General features: G+C 39.3%; 1 protein-coding gene across 3 annotated transcripts in view; it reads left to right on the top strand.

Moving 5' to 3' along the window:
• The window catches only part of TENM1 (teneurin transmembrane protein 1), a gene marked incomplete at both ends in the record, with an annotated part of 582495 nt that overhangs the window by 462525 nt on the left and 100911 nt on the right, over nucleotides 1-19059 (top strand). For 2 of the 3 annotated variants that reach the window (XM_079727499.1, XM_079727497.1), the window contains 3 exons: nucleotides 587-836; nucleotides 8880-8900; nucleotides 14070-14302. In XM_079727499.1, the coding sequence (XP_079583625.1) occupies nucleotides 587-836; nucleotides 8880-8900; nucleotides 14070-14302 (504 nt within the window). The remainder of the gene's footprint in view (nucleotides 1-586; nucleotides 837-8879; nucleotides 8901-14069; nucleotides 14303-19059) is intronic. The other variant, XM_079727498.1, reaches the window with a different exon arrangement.

Here is a 19059-nt window from a genome sequence, read left to right as displayed (position 1 = left end):
CCTGCACGGATGATAGTGAGATATGGTCCAAAAGAGTGGAAAATTCAAGTCCTTTTCTTATATCTTTGAAGTGCATTCTAGCAATATGATTTCTTTTCTTTTCACAGAAGTAGATTACCTTCCTGATTGTGTTTTGCTAAGGTTAATATTAAAATTGACTGATACTCCCTTTTCACAAACCCGTTGCATAGTGTGGGTGGTTTGAAGTCAGACAGGTGTGCACCAGGCATCAGAAGAAAGTCAGCCAGAGATGAAAAATGAGCCACGGATGATTCACAGAGCCCAAAGTGAATAGGAGATCATTAAAAGTTAGTCATTAAATGCTTCATTGAGGCATTTAGAATCAACATTAAAGGGACTGGGTATATTACTCCATTTCACAGATGGGCAAACTGAGGCAAAGTGTTATGCTGCCATTTGTTGTAGCTGTGCAGTTAAATAAAACCTGGGGCAATGTGCTTCACTCTCAAGTTCTTTTATAGCAGGCCAACGCTCCTTCCTGCTTTGAACAATGAGAAATTAAAATATCACTGAGAATATTGTGTGGTAATTTTTTTAATTCTTTTTTTTTTTCCCTTGGATCTAGGAATCATACATAAAGGGAATGGAGAAAATATGTTCATTTCCCAGCAGCCTCCAGTCATATCAACCATAATGGGTAATGGACACCAACGGAGTGTTGCCTGCACCAACTGCAATGGCCTCGCCCACAACAACAAACTCTTTGCTCCCGTTGCCTTAGCTTCTGGCCCTGATGGTAGTGTGTATGTTGGTGACTTCAATTTTGTAAGGCGAATATTTCCCTCGGGAAACTCCGTTAGTATTTTGGAATTAAGGTAAGTCTCCTCTAATCCCTGTTTGCTTTAGTGGATAAGGAAAAAGCAAGAATAAGAAAACAGGAAGAGACAAGGCATTGCCAGAAGGAGCAGAAAATGCAGTTGCCCATATTGTAGTACTGAGCTAAGATGCAGGAATAGGGACACAGACATAGGTCACCATGGCTACTCGTACTTGAAGAAACCTTTGAGCACTGCTTTGGAGAACCAGGAAGTGTTGACATCCCTGTATGTGTGGCCTTCCCTGGGTGCATTCCTGTCACTGACATGGATCTCAGTACTTCTGAGTGCTCAGGTAAGTCACTCAACCCCTGCTCTGGCCACTATGAAGACTGATCAGCAATATCTGGTATTCATTCTAGCAGGTAGAAGTGTTGTCAAATCCAAAAGGCTAAATTTTCTAAGTTCCCCAGGTCCAGTCTTTTGAAGTGGTCATTTCATCAAAAGGAAAATGGCCATCTGTGTTTGTGTGGCATTTTGAGGAAGGATTACTTTTTTATCCTTACAAGCTCTAATCCATTGGGAAAAAATGATTAAAGCATTCATCTTTAGGCTTTCTCCCTCTGTTTTAGAAATTTTCTTGAGAGTACAAAGTATTTTGGCACCTTTTGAAAGGAATTCATACCTCTTGGTATTTCATATTTTGAAGTTACACAAAGATAGCAAGTAAATAGACCATGGCTTAATCAGCTTTATTTCTCTTTATAAGGATATAAGACACAAATATATGTCCCCCAGAGCCCTAGAAAAGGAAAACATCCTCTCTCATCCCAGTAGAGATAAACAGACCTGTTTCCCTTTCCCTGGGTAAACTGGTAGAGCCTTTCTTCTCATTGGTTATGACAGCTTTATCCCTGACACATGCCTTCAGGGCATTAGGCTGAAAATTTCCCTCTGTTCCAGGAGACTTTGGCGCCACTCTATAAACTATTCGACAAAACAGTTCTTGCCTCATTCATCACCTCATTGACCTGAAAAGTAGTGACTGGGAGAATAGAGACAATGATGGAACAACTTGTATGTATGGAGCACAGTCAAGACCAGTGAAAGCACATGCAAAATCTTGGGTCATTTTCATTTAACACTCATGTTGACACAAACATGGAAATTTGAATACATAAGGACAGTCCTCAAAATTTTTCAGGTTCTCGTGCTTTGCTTTGGAATCTACCTCCTGTTTCTCAGACTGAGTTAGTCTTTCATACCTAGCTGGGGAAATCTTCTAGTCCCAAGCCCCCATCCATTTTTCACATTAATTCACTCCAGTTTTAATACATTGCTTAATTATAATTGCAAACGCTGTCATAGAGAACGAAGCTGTTAAATCCCTTGACTGATAAAAAAATAGATTGTAAAATTAAGATTTTATAAAGATAAAGCACATCTACAGAGTCTAGAGAGGTACTAATTCATAGCACCCTGCCCTAATCAAATGTTCATGTACCTCGGGATGTCATACCTCACTGGGATTTGTCATTACAAGCACTATATCCCTTTGGGCACCTACTTACTGGAAAGTCAATAAGGAAGGCCAAGATGGCTGTATGCCTGGATTTGCAAATGTTTTATACAGCATTCTATGTTGTTTTCAAAATCCTAGGGAAGTTCTGTCTACCTGATGCGGAACATGGGTGGAGCACTGAACAATTCATTCACCATCTGAATATTTCCAGGCATGCAGATCTTGGCCGTCCGGTAGACAGAGACCTTGTCTTGCTGACCCTATATAGCCAACCCTATAAAACCTATATAGCTAGCCCCTATATAGCTAACTCCTCTGAGGAAAAAACCATAGGATTATCTATAAAAACAAAAAAGAAAACCCAGCTAAATTTAGTCCTTTCCGTTGTAATTTAAATGCAAATTTACCTAAGGTGGAGCAATTGTCATTCATCAAGGAGATTCTCCCTCGTCAAGGATCCTTAACAGTTCACAAATTTGAATTTTAGTCCAAAGTACCTTATGACCTTCAACATAAAGTCATTTGAAGACTAAAGTAGAATAACTTGGACCCTAATTGCAGTGATTTTCTCAGTATAAAGGAAAATTCATTTCTGATGGCGTGAAGTATTTTCCAATCCCTCTACTCCTTCTTACTCCAAAACACCGCTCTCTCTCACTGTCACAGCTCTTCAAATGCATAGGCGAGTGCACACAATGAGCTCATACACCCAGGCCCTCACTTAGCCTGAGTCTCCCTGGCTGGCTCTTCTGAGCTGACTTCCTGTAGAGCAATTCTTCCTAACATTCTCTTTTTAATTCTCAGATCTTTTTGAGAATCTATTGTATGTTATGGGCCTTCTCCCCAGAAAAAAACATTCACAAAAAATTCAGGGCTCACAAATTTTCCCTCTCCCCACATCCCCCGCCCCCACCCGTGGATGAAGCCCTTTCATAGACTCATGGTTAAGATTCCCTGCATTAGGTTCAAGAAGAAAAAAATAGTTCTTCCTTCTCTGCTCCGACACTCCTCTGACTGGCCATCGGAGGAATAAGCTGATTGAATATATATATATATATATATATATATATATATATATATATGATCATTTTGACCTAATTAACAGGTAACTCCCTATTTGACTGCAGTCAATACCATCCACCCAGTCTGTGACAGCAAACATTATCTGTCATGTTTACTCAGAAACTAATACAGTTCTTATTAGATTCACTTTTTTTAAAAAAGTATCTATCCTGATCGGTAGCCTGTACTGTACACATTGCATCTTTCACATACAATTGGTGAATTTTTATATTTGCTTTGTAACTTTTCCAGGCTTAAACTTCCTGGGGAGAAATAAGTTGATATAAGGGGCTTTGCTAGCTTCACAACCATAATGGTCATTGAATTCTACTGTATATAGACAGAAACTTCATTTCGTACCAGTTTTTGGTTGATGTTAAAATCAGTTAATTTAATTGCCCCCCTCCAGTGCATATTAGTCATTTTATTTGGTTGAGTCACCTGTTTCCTTGGAAACACAGACTATATATAGTCATTATGTTATTGGTTGCATTTAAAGCTGTGAATGAAAGAGCAATATCCTCAATAAGTTGTTACAGAAAGGGATACAGAACATTCTAGATCTTCACTGTCTGTCAGGTTATTCATTATATAACTTAACTACTCTGTTTTCTACTTTTCTATCTATAAAATTGGCTTCACGTTAATATTTGAGCATCCTCTTACATGTCTTAAACGGTTTAACTTGTTTTAAGATCCACAGATGTGTACTTCTCAGCCCAGAGTTTGATGACATTTTGAGAGGACATAAAGCTTACTCCTACTGGATGCCCTTCTAGATTTCCTTCTCTTTCATCCTCTTGTTCCATTTGGGGGCACATTGAACAATTCCAGATGCCCCTTGACATTTCAAAGATTAGAAGACTATAGATATTTCCTCTCAGCTGTACCGATCCAAACTGTCCCCAATTGAGTTTCTTTCATCTGACCTCAAAAATAATTTCATTTTCATTGGTGGATGATCATTTATTTCCTCAAGCTGATCCCCCATTGGCTGAATGGGGAGGGCAAGGAAAAGTCAGTTATGTGATTATTATTAGCAACATGCCAAGAACAACAATATTATTTCTTGTTATTTAAGTATATAGTATCCCTTTGCCTGTTTACTGCAGATTTCATCTGCACATATACATCTTAGTGCTTCCTTCCAGTGAGAAATTGAGATAAAATAATAAAGAAGGGAAGCTTATAAGATCATGCAATTAAACCTTAGGGAGTTGCAAAAATACATTCTGTGAAGATTTTTTTTTAAGATAGATTTATTTCTATATGAGATAGTTTAGGTCTAGGTATCCCTAGTGACTTGCTTCTCGTGTTAAAATTTTAAACACACACACATATTTCAGTAACACAAAAGTGATATCACAGATTTGTGAGCTTAGCAATAGAAAGAGTCCATGGAGGCATCTGGTACAACGTAGTGCCCACTGCATCCCTGACGGTTGATCATCTGTACTTTGTTTGATCCTTTTCAGTAACAGAAAACTTACGTATCTCTCTAGACAGTCCATTGCATCTTTGGAATGCTCTGTTGAAAATTCTTCCTTATATTGCCTTCATGAAACATCCACTCAGTAGTGGCAAATGTTAACATCTGAAGCACAGAAGCCACTTCCCTCGTTTACCTGAGAAACTTTCGCAAGTGTAGAGACAGATTACCATAGGTTCCTGAGCTTTCTCTTCTTCATTCTCTACATTCCCAAGTCCTTCAACTATTTCTCATCAATTAATGACTCTGTTTCCTCTTCCTTTGATTATGGTCTCAGGGTCATTTTTCAGTTTTCTAAAACTTACATGGATAGTTATATAAGTAAAAACAGGAGACACCATGTCAAGTGCTTTGCAAGAATTTAAATATGAATATCCTCTTGCTCCCCTCTCATCTTCTAATTTCACGAATCTATTAGAAAACTTATTAAGCATAACTGGAAATGACTTATTCTTTATAAAAACCTCATGCTGTTATTCTTCAAGATGCTGTTATTCTCCAGATATTTATTTTGTCCTTTCATTAAAAATGAAAGAAAGAAAAAAAAATAAGAGCCTGGCAGATGCTTCTTGGTACCTTGAGTAATTTGGACTTGACAAATGTCACTGTGACATGAAAATTTCTCGAGATGTTACTGTTTCTTTTAGAGTGACTGGTTAATATTTCCTACATTGTTCTCAGGACTCAACTCCTGTCATTGACTAGGGATTGAGTAGAATTGGAATAGCACCCACTTAGGGGCAGTTAGCATGCTGAGAGGCAGTGGAACTTGTAGAGTACTCTGCTGAAGGAGCATATGGAACGTGGACTTTGAGGGCTCTGAAAATATCTGAGAAATGACCAAGAACCTTCCTCTTGTCAGCAGCACTGGAGCTACAAAGACAGAAACAAACTACATGTAGATGAAATAGGTGGTTACCTTCCCAGTGTAACCTCATGTATTAGCATTGACACTCAAAGGCTCCCTTTACCTCACCCCAAAACATCTTCGCTGGCCTTCCACAGTGCCCCAATTTCCACTCTAAGAAATGTGTTCCTCTGAGTTGAGACATTGCCTCTCCAAGAGTCCCCAACACAGAAACCTGTGTTAGAATGACCCATCAAGCTAAAATCATCATTAATCCGTGGGCATGGATTCGTTTGTGAGATTGCTTTTCAAACGAACTGCTAGCTGAAAGCAGGACCCTAAACACAAGACAGGTAAGTTGAGATAAGGCCAAGGGACAGAGCCAGAGAATGAGGACAGTCTTAGATGAGGGTTTGCTGAAGTTGGAAGATCTAAGAAGTCAACCAGTGGCAGGAGTGGGAACTCGGTCTTCAAAGGAAGACTACCATGGGAAGATGAGCAGGCAGGGAAGTCCGTTCTTTGACTTCAGATATTTCTGGCTACGTATAAGGGAAGAAGCTGAAAACAGCATGAAGAACAAGCAAAGTGCTGCAACCAACACAGAGCAGGCCAGGCAAACTCTCATGACGACTGGTCACGAGACAGCAACTCCGAAGTTGGCATGTCCCTTTTTTCTCCATCCCCCACCTCACTGGATGTACAAAGAATAGGTCAGAAATGATGCTAAGTGAAAGAAACCAGACACAAAAGGATATGTATTATATGATTCTGTTCATATAAAATGTCCAGAATAAGCAAATCCATAGAGGCAGAAAGCAAATTAATGGTTACCTGGGGCTGGGGGAGCCGGGGAAATGGGGAATGACTGCTGATGGGCATGGGGTTTCCTCATGGGATGATGAAAATGTTCAGGAATTCAGTGATAGTGATGGTTGCACAACTCTATGAATGTACTGGAAACTGCTGAATTGCACCTTTGAGAAGCGTGAATTTTATGGTTTGTGAATTATATCTCAATAAAAAGTTTTTAATTAAAAAAGAATAGACAGCCCTTTTAATCATGTAGGTCCTGAACAAAATCAAAGATCTACTTAAAGGTCCTACCATCAGGAGCATTTCTTGCTCTAAAAAGTTTTGCCATTCCACTCCTTTCTCCGAACTCACTGCAAGCTTCAAGTCAGTCAGTTGCCAGGTGGTGATGCCCGCTGACGGGCCCAGGCCCTTGTGAAGCGCTCACACGCTGACACCTCAGCATGCAGTCCATTGCCAGCTAGACAGCAGACCGACTTTGGTGGTGGCTCAATCCTAAATCTATAACTAAAAGTAATTCTGGGACAGAACAAGGTCATACACCGGAAATAAATTCCGTCATTTTCACTTCCTCCCTCTGAGATGCTAACGAGAGAAGCTGCTCTGCATAATATGGGACATCTTTCCAAATTCACAGTGACATTATTGGCAGGATCAGAAGAAGCTGCAAGAAAGTCAGACCATCCCCCTCCCCACACCTTGCCATCACCTAAGAATTTCAGAACCCTTTGTAGCCACACAAATGGTTCTGTACCATGAGACTCTGTGGTAGATGAAACCATGCTTTAATGAGATCCTTTTAGTATTTTTACAACTCAGCTTCCTTCAGGAAGATCAGCCCTGTAACGGTGATTAGAGCCAGCCTCAAGCACACTCACCCTGTAATTTAGAGACCACAAAAACAAGCAAGTGTCTGAAGACAAAAAAACTCAAAGAGGTTCAAATGTCTGGGGCCAGATTTCTAATCACATCTCCCCACCCTTACCTTTTGATCTTTTGTGTCAACCCAGGGGATACCCACCCTTTTGACGTGGCCCCATGAAACAGAAAAGCCAGTGGATCCTCACCATAACCCAACTAGTAAAATCCCAGAAAGATTCTCTTTAAAAAGACTTGAATCAGTAGTTGCAGATGGCTTCAAAAGAAATCATTTTGTATCTTTTCTTCTTTCCTGATGTTCCAAAGAATAAGAACATTTTCTAGTTTAGATAAAAAGATTTGTTATCTTCATGTTTTTCAAAATGACATAAGGGCCAGGTTTAAAAGGATTTTAAAATTTAAATGACTATATTTCACAGATGATTATAGCCTTTTAGTTCTGGGCAGATTTGACCCAAAGTCAGGCCTGTCCACGGACTGCGCTCCTGGTGTGAGAAGACCCATACCAGGTCCCAGAGTGAAATAGCCTAGGCAGTGCCCTGTGCCAAGAGGATTACAGATCAGGGGCTCCCCAAAGCGCTCTGCTGCTTCTGACACAGTTCTGTTTTGCCCACCCCGGTTGCCCCCTTGGTGCATGGATAACTGGACAACACAAGGCCCTAAGAGTTTGATGTAAATGGTGTTTTATCAAAGCTATTTTGATGCAGCAGTTTTGATGCCAGGGACATTCTATCATGGTCGAAGAGAAAACTTTTATACTTTCAATTTGTTAAATTGTTTAATATTGCTAAATAATGTGCTAATGTTCACAAGACATGTCCCTATCTTATCTCTGCAATCATATAAGTGGCTTAAACTTGGGTTTGGGATGTCTGTTGCACGCAAGACTTGATAATGAAAGAGTTTGCATTTTGATAAAGTGGCTTTCAAAACTAATAAGAACGTGCTATATTAAAAAATAAATAAAATAATATTCAAAATTTAACAAAACAGAAAAACAAAATAGAGCCTAAAACAGTCAGACCCTTTGCAGTGGCTACTTCTTCAAAACCTAGCTTAGTGGTTCTTAAACCTTATTCTGCATCAGAATCACCACCTGAGTTTGTTCAAAATGGAACTCCTAGGAATTCCACTCCCACTTCAAGATCCTGATTCATATGACTGGGGAGAGCCCCAGGAAACTGCATATGTGGCAAGAACCCAACCGATTCCAATGAAAACAGTCCCGAGTGAACTTTTTGAAAAAACTGCCTTAGAGCTTTGCCCACCCACCATGCAGGATATTCAGTCACCTTGACACCATTTTAGGAGGAGCAGCCTGGAGGGATTGGGTCCACTTTGGCTTGCACGTCTAAGTGATCCCTGTGGAGTCCCTCTAATAGCCACAAGCTGAGTTAGGAATAGGTGTGTCTGGTTAGGTTTGGCTTGTTGAATGATACTGATGACTCTCTGTTTGCTTTTACTTGCCACTCGTGGATACCTTGTGCACCCTAGAAACAGAGATACCAGACATAGGTAAGCAAATCACATGGGTGGCTACCTAATGCCCCTTCTTGCCTAAGACGCCACCTCCTAATAATGCGCTAACAGGGAAACTTCTTAAGTAAGGTTAAAGGCATAATGTGAACATGAACTTGGAAGTTATAACTCAGGTAAGTGTCTTCCAAAAGGAGAGAGCTCCACTAAGTGGGAATTTGCTGGAGGATCAGAATATACCAAAAAGAAAACAAGATAAGTGAAAGCTGGCCGTTCAGTACTTCCTGGGAAAGCAAAACTTTCAGGCTTGTGTTTTCCTTAGGTGATATCACAAGTGAGTCTGTAAGTTCAAATAGATTCGATGTTCTCAAGTTGCAGGTAGAGCGAGAGGTAGCACAGCAATCTTCCTGCTTCCAGGAATGTAGTTGACGTGTGTATTAAGAGAGAATGCCCATGATGACCTTCTCGAATAAGATTTTTCCATTTTCCTCTTATGTGACCTCATGTTTTCTATTTTATCCCACCAAAAAATAATAAACTTTAAACTGACCATTTACTGACAAGGACACATAACTCTGAAATTAGTCATAATGAGTATTTGTATTCAATTTGTTTATGCATTACACTTGTCAAAACTGTTCTAAATTACCTGAAATTGCAAAGGAGAAAATTGAATTTGTTCACTTTCAAATGCCAATTGTCATCAAAATGGCACTGATAGGGTTTGTAATTTGGATTTTGTTTGGGAGATGCCACTTCCTAAATACCAGTGCACAAGATCAGCCTTGCTACTTTAGCATAACTGATTCCTTAAGCAAATTAAATTGGTTATCAAATTGCTTACTGGTAAAATGTTGCCCAGCATTAATTATAAGCATTAATTGCCCATTTAACAATCTGTGTGATTTTAACTAGCATGAATGAAGGGATCTTTGCTAAGTTGAAGGGCATTGCTTGCATATAAAACTAACCAGAAGGTGACAATAAGTGTAACACTGAAGTTGTAAGAGAAATCTTCACGTATCTCAAATTGCAATACACGTTTAGACACAAGGGATTAGAACAAATTGGAATGTAGTCCAGTGGTTTTTCTTTCTCAGGTTTGGCATGTTTTCACAAAGTAGAAAGAAACAATCTCAAAGGAGCTGATGTGCACTTGGGAAATGGCATGAAATGGCAAGAAATTACATCTCAATATAGGAGACCTTCCTGACTGTTGGCTGTCAAGAAAATAACCATCAGATTTGAATTTGGTGCATTGGGCTGTTCCATTTTCTAAAGGCCAGTGTGCAGAGTTTGAGAACAGCCTCGCTGAGCAACATAGTTAGAAGAAGACAGTAACAGTGATTTTTTTTTTGCCACTTTCAGAACAAGACTATTCTTGTAGGTATTTATTTTCATACACAGTCACATATGATCTAATCTAATATTAGTCCAAGCACAGGCTTGTTGTCAACCTTGGGCGAGCCTTCTATGTGTCTGGGTTTTCCCAGCCGAGGTTTGAGAAGAATGATAATTCCAACTTCCCTCACAGGCACATTGGGGATATTCAATAATAAATGAATGGAATGCATTCCAAAGTGCTTTTGTGCAAATAACATTTCTCATAGAAAAATAGCCTATGGACTTTTCCTAAACAAAACATGATTGATCTGGCTCAGTTGAAACTTCCACAGACTGGCTACCAAAGTATTGAAGGTTGTTTCAGGGAAGGGTTGTGACCCCTTCTGTATTCTAGAAAGATCTAAGGGCACTGGAAAAATTTTATTCTGAAGGCAAAAAGTGCAAGTAAATATGTCAAAACTTTTACTCAAACCCCTATTTAAGCAGTCTTTGCTACAGAGATGCTTTGTCTGATATGACTGCCAAATCAATTCTGGAATCTGTTGGGACCCTTTACAGTTTATTTACAGCAGCTGTCATGGTGGTTCCAGGGTTGAAGATGTCCCTGGAATCTACCGGATTCTCTTATTTGATGAAGGTAAGTAGAAAAAAATCAAGTATTCCAATTGGATTTGATTTTTTTCCAATTAAAACCATAAACTGGGTCTCAAATCAGTATTTGCCAGCCTTACTATCATTAATATAAATATGCTTAGAGGGAAAATGCAATTACAAATACAATCAGGAACATGCCAGTCCTTAAGAAGTATCTTAATCATTCTAATGACCTTCTCCCCTCCATTTTGCTTGGCTAAGTAGCCAAGGCCCGAACTCCTCTATGTCTTAGTTAGTTTCATGTCCTACAGTTTAGTTCAGCACTTCCTGAACATCAACCCTGTCGGACCCTCTGTTGGCACTGAGGTAGAGAGAGGAATAAGGTTCTTGCCTGCAAAGAGTTCACAGTGTAGCTGGAGAGAGAGAGATGTGGAAAAAATAGTGCTTACACCCAGCACTCAGGTCTCAGTTTCTAATACCATTCTTCAATAAAAGGAACCAGGGGTCCTTGGAGAAATGACTCATTCTAGTCCTGGAGCAGGACTTATACAAGATGAGTCTGCAACATCTTGTACTTCCAGAAAGTAAGGAAGTGCTCAAAAAAAAACAAAACGCACCGACATTGATGGGGGTTTATGAGGGGCACATAAGCCCACAGAAAGAGCTCCCAATGGCTAGAGCTGGAACAATTTGAGCAACAAAATAAAGTCACAGGAGTTTAATGCAAAGTGTAAAGCAAATATCCATGAGTCCATACTGATATAAATAAATGGTTGAGTTCATAAATAAATGGAGGAGAAAAGATAAGGTTCTCATGCAGAAGAACTCCAAATAATTTATGTAGCTACTCGACCCTCAAGGAGGTGGAGTATAACTCCCTACTCCTTAAGTGTTGCCTTGGCAGAATGACTTCCTTCCAAAGAATATAATGTGGAAAGTAAGAGAGAAAGTAAATTTGCAGAGGAGAAACTTGACAAACACTACCTCAGCCAGGCGATCGAGGTCAACATCAACAGTAAGTCATGTTGATATTATTACCCTTGATTTGATTTGATGAGAATGGCACTTTACCCTTGTGGTCTTCCTCCCCAAAACCTGTAATCGCTGTATAACTATGAGAAAAAAGAAAAATCAGACATGTTGCCGTGGGGGCATCCTACAAAATATCTAACCTGTACTCCTTAAAACTATCAGGGTCATCAAAAACAAGGGAAGTCTAAGAAACTGTCACAGCCCAGGGGAGCCTAAGGAGACGAAGACTAAATATAATTTGGTATCCTAGGTGGAATCCTGAAACAGAAAAAGGATATTAATTAAAAACTAAGGAAATATGAGTAAAGTATGGACTTCATAATTTAAAAAAAATAATGCTAATGCAATGTGATAGCTGCTGCTAGGTCACGCGTCCCTCCTATCTGCTCATTTCTCTCCCTTTCTACTTCTACTGTAACACTTGGATTTATGACAATCATAGCCTATTTACTGATCTGACTCCCCCACTAGACTGTGAGTTTCATGCAGCAAGGTGCTGTATTGGGCACACAAGTAGGTCTCCAGACCATAGCACAGTTCCTTGGCACATTGTTTGCACTTAGTAAATACTTCTGAACGACTTGATGAACAAATCCACAATACAGAAATGGTATTACCAAGCAAGGAGTGCAGCTGAGAGATGTCAGGACTAATGACGGTGGAGATAAAGAGAAGTGGGCAGATTGGAAAAGAGTTTAGGAGGTAGAATTTTTTTTTAATGATGTTTTCCTGGATATGGGGAATGGCAGAAAGAAGAAGTAAAGAATGGCTTCTGGTTTCTGGCTTAGACCATTGGGTGTGAGGCAGAGTGCTGTGCAGTGAGCACGTTAGAGATAAGACAAGATTGCTCTCCTCCAAGCTCTCGTGGTTTACTGGGGCATACCAGTACATTTTTAAAAAGTAATATGATGTGTGATCCCCGAGAATAGAGGTAAGCATAGTGCAAATAACCGAGCCTAGACATTTCCGGAAGGCTTTCTTCAGAAGGTGATGCCTGAGTAAAGCCTTAAAAGGTTAAAGAGAATTAATTACTAAGTGAAGAAAGGAATGTGCACCACACCAAGGAACACTTAAAAGTTTGTACAGTTTTTAAAGATGGGAACCAAATGATCAGAATAACCCTGGAGTCAGTATGGGGGGAAAATGGATTTAAGATTTCAAAGACACCTCCTATGGGCAGGACTATAGAAAATATTCCAGGCCACAGATGATAAGAGTTAGAACTAATGTGATGGCAGGAGGGACAAAGCTTCTGAAAGCTTGTTTTCAGGCACAATTAGGCACAATGTGGAGAGAAAAGGGGAGAGTAAGGGTTAGACTTCCATGTTGGGAGCTTGGATGATATCAGCAGTACATGAACCTTAAGTTCAAGCAAAATGTCCCCCAAACCAAAGTTCCTGCAGCTATTGGAAAAATGATATTAGGAATAGTCAAAACTAATGAATGAGCTCAGCCACGTATGCAGATAAAAATAACACAAGATCCTATGTAAATATGTAACTGAAGAGTTTCAGGAATACCAAAATCCGATCAAGGTTACTTGAGTGTCACCTTTTGGAGGTATGGATGATTGTAATTATAACCAAAACAAGGTCAAATATGATCACTTCTATTATGTCCTGAAAAAGAAAAAGTGTATTAGAGAAGTACAGTGGTCAGCTAACAAAAGGAAGCTTGGAGTGGAAAAGTATCTCCAGCGCAGCCCTGCCTAAGACACACTCCTCACTTTTTGTACGTGCCTTTCAATTTCCAGCAGGACCCTGGGAGGGTAGTAGTGACCGCAAGTGAGGCAGGAAGCCCAGAAGACAAGAAGTAGGTTTTTGAAGGATGGGGAAGGCAGGAAGAGAATAACTTCTGTTTTGGATTTGTTGAGTTTGAGGTGACTTAGACATCCAGGCAGTCATCTAGTAGGTAATTGGAGAACTGAGGGGGCTATGAAAGGTATGTATAAGAAAAAGTATCTCCTGGGATTTTCTGTCTTCTGCTTCTTTCTCTACCCCCAAATGGACGGTATTGGAATATCAGGAACATTACAGGTTAGCAGTATGCACTGAATTATATTTTAATACCAGACCCATTACTAGAAAAACAAAGAGGTATCTATCGCCTCGGTACATGAGGAAGATACATTAATTCTTTTATCTCTTAAGAGAATTTTCCATTTGTGACAAAAGGCAGACCCCAGGGAGTGTATGCTGAACAAATTGCTTTGAATAACTTTACTTTTCTCTTCCTTAGCACAAGTCCTGCTCACAAATACTATCTGGCTATGGACCCTGTGTCTGAATCACTTTATCTATCAGACACCAATACTCGAAAAGTCTACAAGTTGAAATCTCTTGTGGAAACAAAAGATTTGACCAAGAATTTTGAAGTGGTGGCAGGAACAGGAGATCAGTGCCTTCCCTTTGACCAGAGTCACTGTGGAGATGGAGGGAGAGCATCGGAAGCTTCACTGAACAGCCCTCGAGGTAAAAATTAAAAATCCTTTGGTTATTTAAAGGTTTCATTTGACTTCTCAGAATCCTAAGATCATTATCACGCTGTAGTCCATCCATCCCAATGTACCTCTGACAGACATCATCTCTGAAGTCTATCTCGGAAGATAGGCACACCCAGGACTAATTTTTAGCCAATATGCATTAGTGTAGTCATAACTGTTATTAAAATATTGGAATGTTTCTGGTTGATAAATAGTTATTGCCCAGAACCCTCTGCCTCCCGGACACCCCAGCCTGTCCCCATGATCTCCTTCCTGGAAACTTCCAATAGTCCAACAACTAAAGGGTTAACTCCTGGCCAGCAGAGAGCCTCCAGGAGGAAGACTTAGCACTGTGGCCTGCACTGGTTTGGGGTCAGGTCTGTGCCACCTTCTACCGCTTTCAAATATATTGAGTATCTCACAGACTTTAGACATTCCTGGCTTTTCCTTAACAACCAACCTTTAATGAACCTATCTTCCATTAATTTATCTAAATCATTCTTAAAGCTATTTATATTTTCAATTTATATTACCCCTAGTATAACAAATTCCAATTTTTTTTTTTTTTGGCCTTCTGTGAGAGCTCAGCCTTACTATTATTTTTTTCTAAATTCAGCTTCTCAATCTTTAAGGGCCAACCCTCAATTCTGTTGCCTGGGATTTGTAAATAAACGTGTTCTCCCAGTCAGCTTCATGATTTTATAGACTTGGATCATATTCCCATCTTAGGCCACTAAGCTGAAGGATAGTCAACTTTTGAGTCTGTCATCATATATCATCCACCCTATCTCCTTTATTATTTAATTATTCTTCTCTGTTCCTTCTCCAAGATGTTGTGTGTATGTGTGCTTTTATTTCAGCGGGTTTTATGAAGTATTCATTGTAGTGGGTTTTAAGAACCCAATGTGTTTTTTTTAACTATTACACAAATAATACACAATTGTTGCAGAAAAATTAGAAAAGAGAGAACACAAAAAATGTTTTTAATTGAGGTCACCCATAATCCTACCACATCTAGAAAACCACTGTTAACATTTTAGTATATATCCTTCTAGACCTTTTTCTATGCATATCATATATTTTATTCTCTAATAATGGAATCACATTATAGAATGCTGTTCTGTAATTTGCTTTTCATACTTAATGTATTATGAACACCTTTCCATGCCAAAAAATATAGTGAGGTCAATGTGTTTAATTTGTTAGATGGTCAACTTACTGTTTCAAATATTAAGAGGTTACTCTTTAGCTATTTGACATTTGCCATATGGGGATTAAATTTCAACTACAATCGGAGTTTAAAGCCGTCCCTTTCTTCAACGCCATACTCAAGGCATGTGTCTTTCATAAAGCCCCTCTGGCTAACCCAGCCCATTAAATCTGAATTTCTTTTAAGTGTCTCCACTACCCAATTAGTACCTGATTATATTTTGCCTTCTTTTACTTTCCAGTCCTTTCATGAATGGAGTGTTTTTTATTACCAAAGTGAGCTGCTTGAGATGAGAAACTATATCTAATATTTCTTATGACTCTTCCCCACCTCCTCAGCAATATCTTGCACGGTGTGAGATCCACTACACATGCTTCTTGTGTAATTGACCAATTAGGTAACTTATCCATACCCAAGTATTCCTAAGAGGAATTTCAATGGCACTTAAAGGGGATGACCTTTTTTCCCTAAGGGGCCATAAGCGTCCCCACCCATAAGTATCATGGTAAAGTGTTTGGAAATGTTTCTTTTTTCCTCTTGTACCTGTGCTCGATCCTTACACATAGTAGGTCCGCAGTAAATATTTGATGAGTGAATGCATAACTCAGGTGCAACATATAATCAGCTCATCTTTCAAGGAAATACATCAGGCTGGGTCCCACCTTTTACACAGGTTTAAAACGCTTACAGGTATTATAAGTATTTCTGCATGAGAAATAGGGAGGAATCAAGCTTGTATTGTGCCTGAAATTGACATCCTCCTGAGTTGCTGCTGGTATGAAAACCACTCATCTCACCTACCACATTCAACCTGCCACATAGAGGATGAATGTCAGCTTTTCCAAATAAAGCAAATAATTGGTTCCCTGCAGCTCTGCTTTTCTTTTTTTTTTCTTTTTCTTTTTTCTTTTTTGGCTTGGAAAGCAGCAGTAATAGAGTCCTGATGAGCAGGATTTACATGAACTCTGGAAACGTCAGTAATGAGAGTGCCAAAATTTATATATCTATTAAAGTTAACATTAAACTAAGTTTTTCTTCTTGTCATAGCTAGTAGCGCATTTTCCTTTGGCTTGACTTACGCAACCTTCTATCTGAGCGTGGCTTTTAAAGTAATCTGGTACACTTTATTCATCCCAAAGCAGTAAGGGGCCCTAAGAACAGCTGGCCCAGTCTTCAGACAGCTGAATGTCTAATCCATCCAAGACAGCTTTCACATAATGTACTAAAGCTGCTGTTGGCAACATCTGCTCTGATCCAGTGAGTGAATGAGGATGTTTAAAGGGAGGGAATGTGTGACTCACACTAAGTGTCCATCACATCTCCTTCAACCGTATTCACAGTGTTTGAGGACCCTGTTAGTGATCTTCGAAATCACTCAGATGGCAGGACCTATGTCCAGACATCGGTTGATCTGAAAATGCTGGTCAGAACACTTAGGTGCCTAGCTAGGGCACCTATCTCCACGCTGAATCTAGATAGCACTTACCCTTGGCAGTGAATCAGAAGTGAGGTTCTCATTATATGGAATGCTGCAGGGCAATTTCATAGACTTCCGTAGAGGAAGGAAATATCATGCAAGAAGTCATTAGGGCACGGTGTGCATATTGAGAGGAGAGTATTGCTAATTGCTAATTATGTCTTGGAGGTTCTCCTGCAGGTTCTTTATCTCTCAAGAAAGCCCAATTTGTTTGTTTTTTGGCGTTACAGCTACCATGAACATCAGCTCCTTCATCCTTCCCCCTTAGAAGACAGCAAATGTTTAATGGATTTCTTGAAGGAGAGGTTTGATTTTTCTCTCCACCTAGAAGCTAATAAAGAAAAGCTGTAGATCAGTAGAAAATGGAAATGTACATCTAGGGAGTATCATTTCTAGGTTAGGAAAGAGAGCTCGCTCTAAGACTTTAACAAGCAACATATTGCAATTACAGGCAGGCTCTCCAGCATGTCCTTAATTATGCAAGGTAAGTCAAATAAATGTTAATCTGCAAGACAGCTAATTTATTTTCTGAATCTATTCTAAAAATAGGATGAAATAAAATTTGCTTTTGAGATCATTTGTCCTAACGTTGGAATAAATTATCAAATGGGATTAAAACCAGTCAGCAAAAGGTCAGAAAAAAAAAAAGGTCAGAAGCCATAGGATTTTTTTTTTTTTTTTTTTGAGAAATGGCAGCAAACTGTGATGAATACTGGGTTAGGGAGCCTAGGCTTTCGTGTTCAGTCCATGTAATGCCACTGTTTCTTGGAAAGTCACCGTACCTCCCTGAACGCTGAAATAGACTTAATGATGCCATTGACTAGTTTTGTTACATTGGGCTAGTCATATACACACTGGGTCCTGAGATTGCTCAGTTGTAAACTGAAGGGCTTGGGATGATCTCCCTCCCAGCTCTAATGTATTAAAGTAACCATAGCTCTAACTTATTTAGTGTCTACTGTGTGCTGTACACTGTGTTAGATATTTTACACAGGGTATCTCTAATCTTGACAATTCACAAGGTAAATAGTATTATCCCCATTGTAAAGACGAGGAGATAGAGGCTCAGATACCTTAAGAAATTTATCTAGGGTCAGACGGTTTACAGATAACACTGGAATTCAAACCAGGTCTGCCTGACTCCAAAACCCATGAGGTGGGGTGGGGGGCGGGGTAGCCTTCCCTTCAGCTAACATCCATGATCTCTGTTGGCTTCTCTAGGAGGGTAGGAAATAGTGGAAAGTGCTTTTCAATCTAATGACATGTATTCAGTGAAAACAAAATATTTTTATTTGGAAGATGAATGACTTTCAGTCCAGTTTCCTTTTCCTATTAAAACTATTCCTCTGATTTTTCTGATAGTGTACCCATAATGCACTCCATAGCATTTGCATAATCTGTAAATGGAATTGTTCAAATAAATCTCCAGGAAACCTTGTCACATCTCTTTGGAAGATTCTGCAATTAGGAACTTCAACTTTTTCTTAAGAGGTGGAGTCAGGAAACCTTAACTTCATTAAACTGACTACAACTGGTAGCTAAAAATTGTGTTTAAAGGAAAACTGGAAGTACCCCTGAATAGAGTTTTATATAAGATAGCCCCTGGGTACTTCTCCTGGGAAGAAGTCTTTATCTGATCCAGTTTTACGCACTTTGATTTGAATCCCAGTAAAGAGAAACATTTGCCATTTTATTCATCAATACTTCAATGTAATGGGGCAAGGAAAAAAGTTTAGCAAAGAAGTTGATGGTGTGCTAATCCCTGGCATTGTATATGAGTTTGAACTGACTTTGAAAGATGCTTTTAAAACATGCATGGATGATGTAGTTGAAACTTAGGTTCCATTTATTATTTTTACTGCAACGTTCTTTAATTCTACAGAGAACTCAAACTAATGAGTCATGTAATAGATGACCAAGTACTTGAGCAGAATGTGAAATGCTACTAGGTGGAGATATAAAATAAAATTTGTGACAAGCTGAATACATTTATTTTTTTTAAGTAGCTACAGAGGGTGAAGGAGCGACTGGACAGGATGAAATTAATCAATGACTTAAT

Source organism: Hyperoodon ampullatus (genome assembly GCF_949752795.1).
Source record: "Hyperoodon ampullatus genome assembly, chromosome: X".
NCBI lineage: Eukaryota > Metazoa > Chordata > Mammalia > Artiodactyla > Ziphiidae > Hyperoodon > Hyperoodon ampullatus.
The sequence above is the reverse complement of the archived record's forward strand: the minus strand, read 5'-3'. Positions and strand labels throughout refer to the sequence as shown.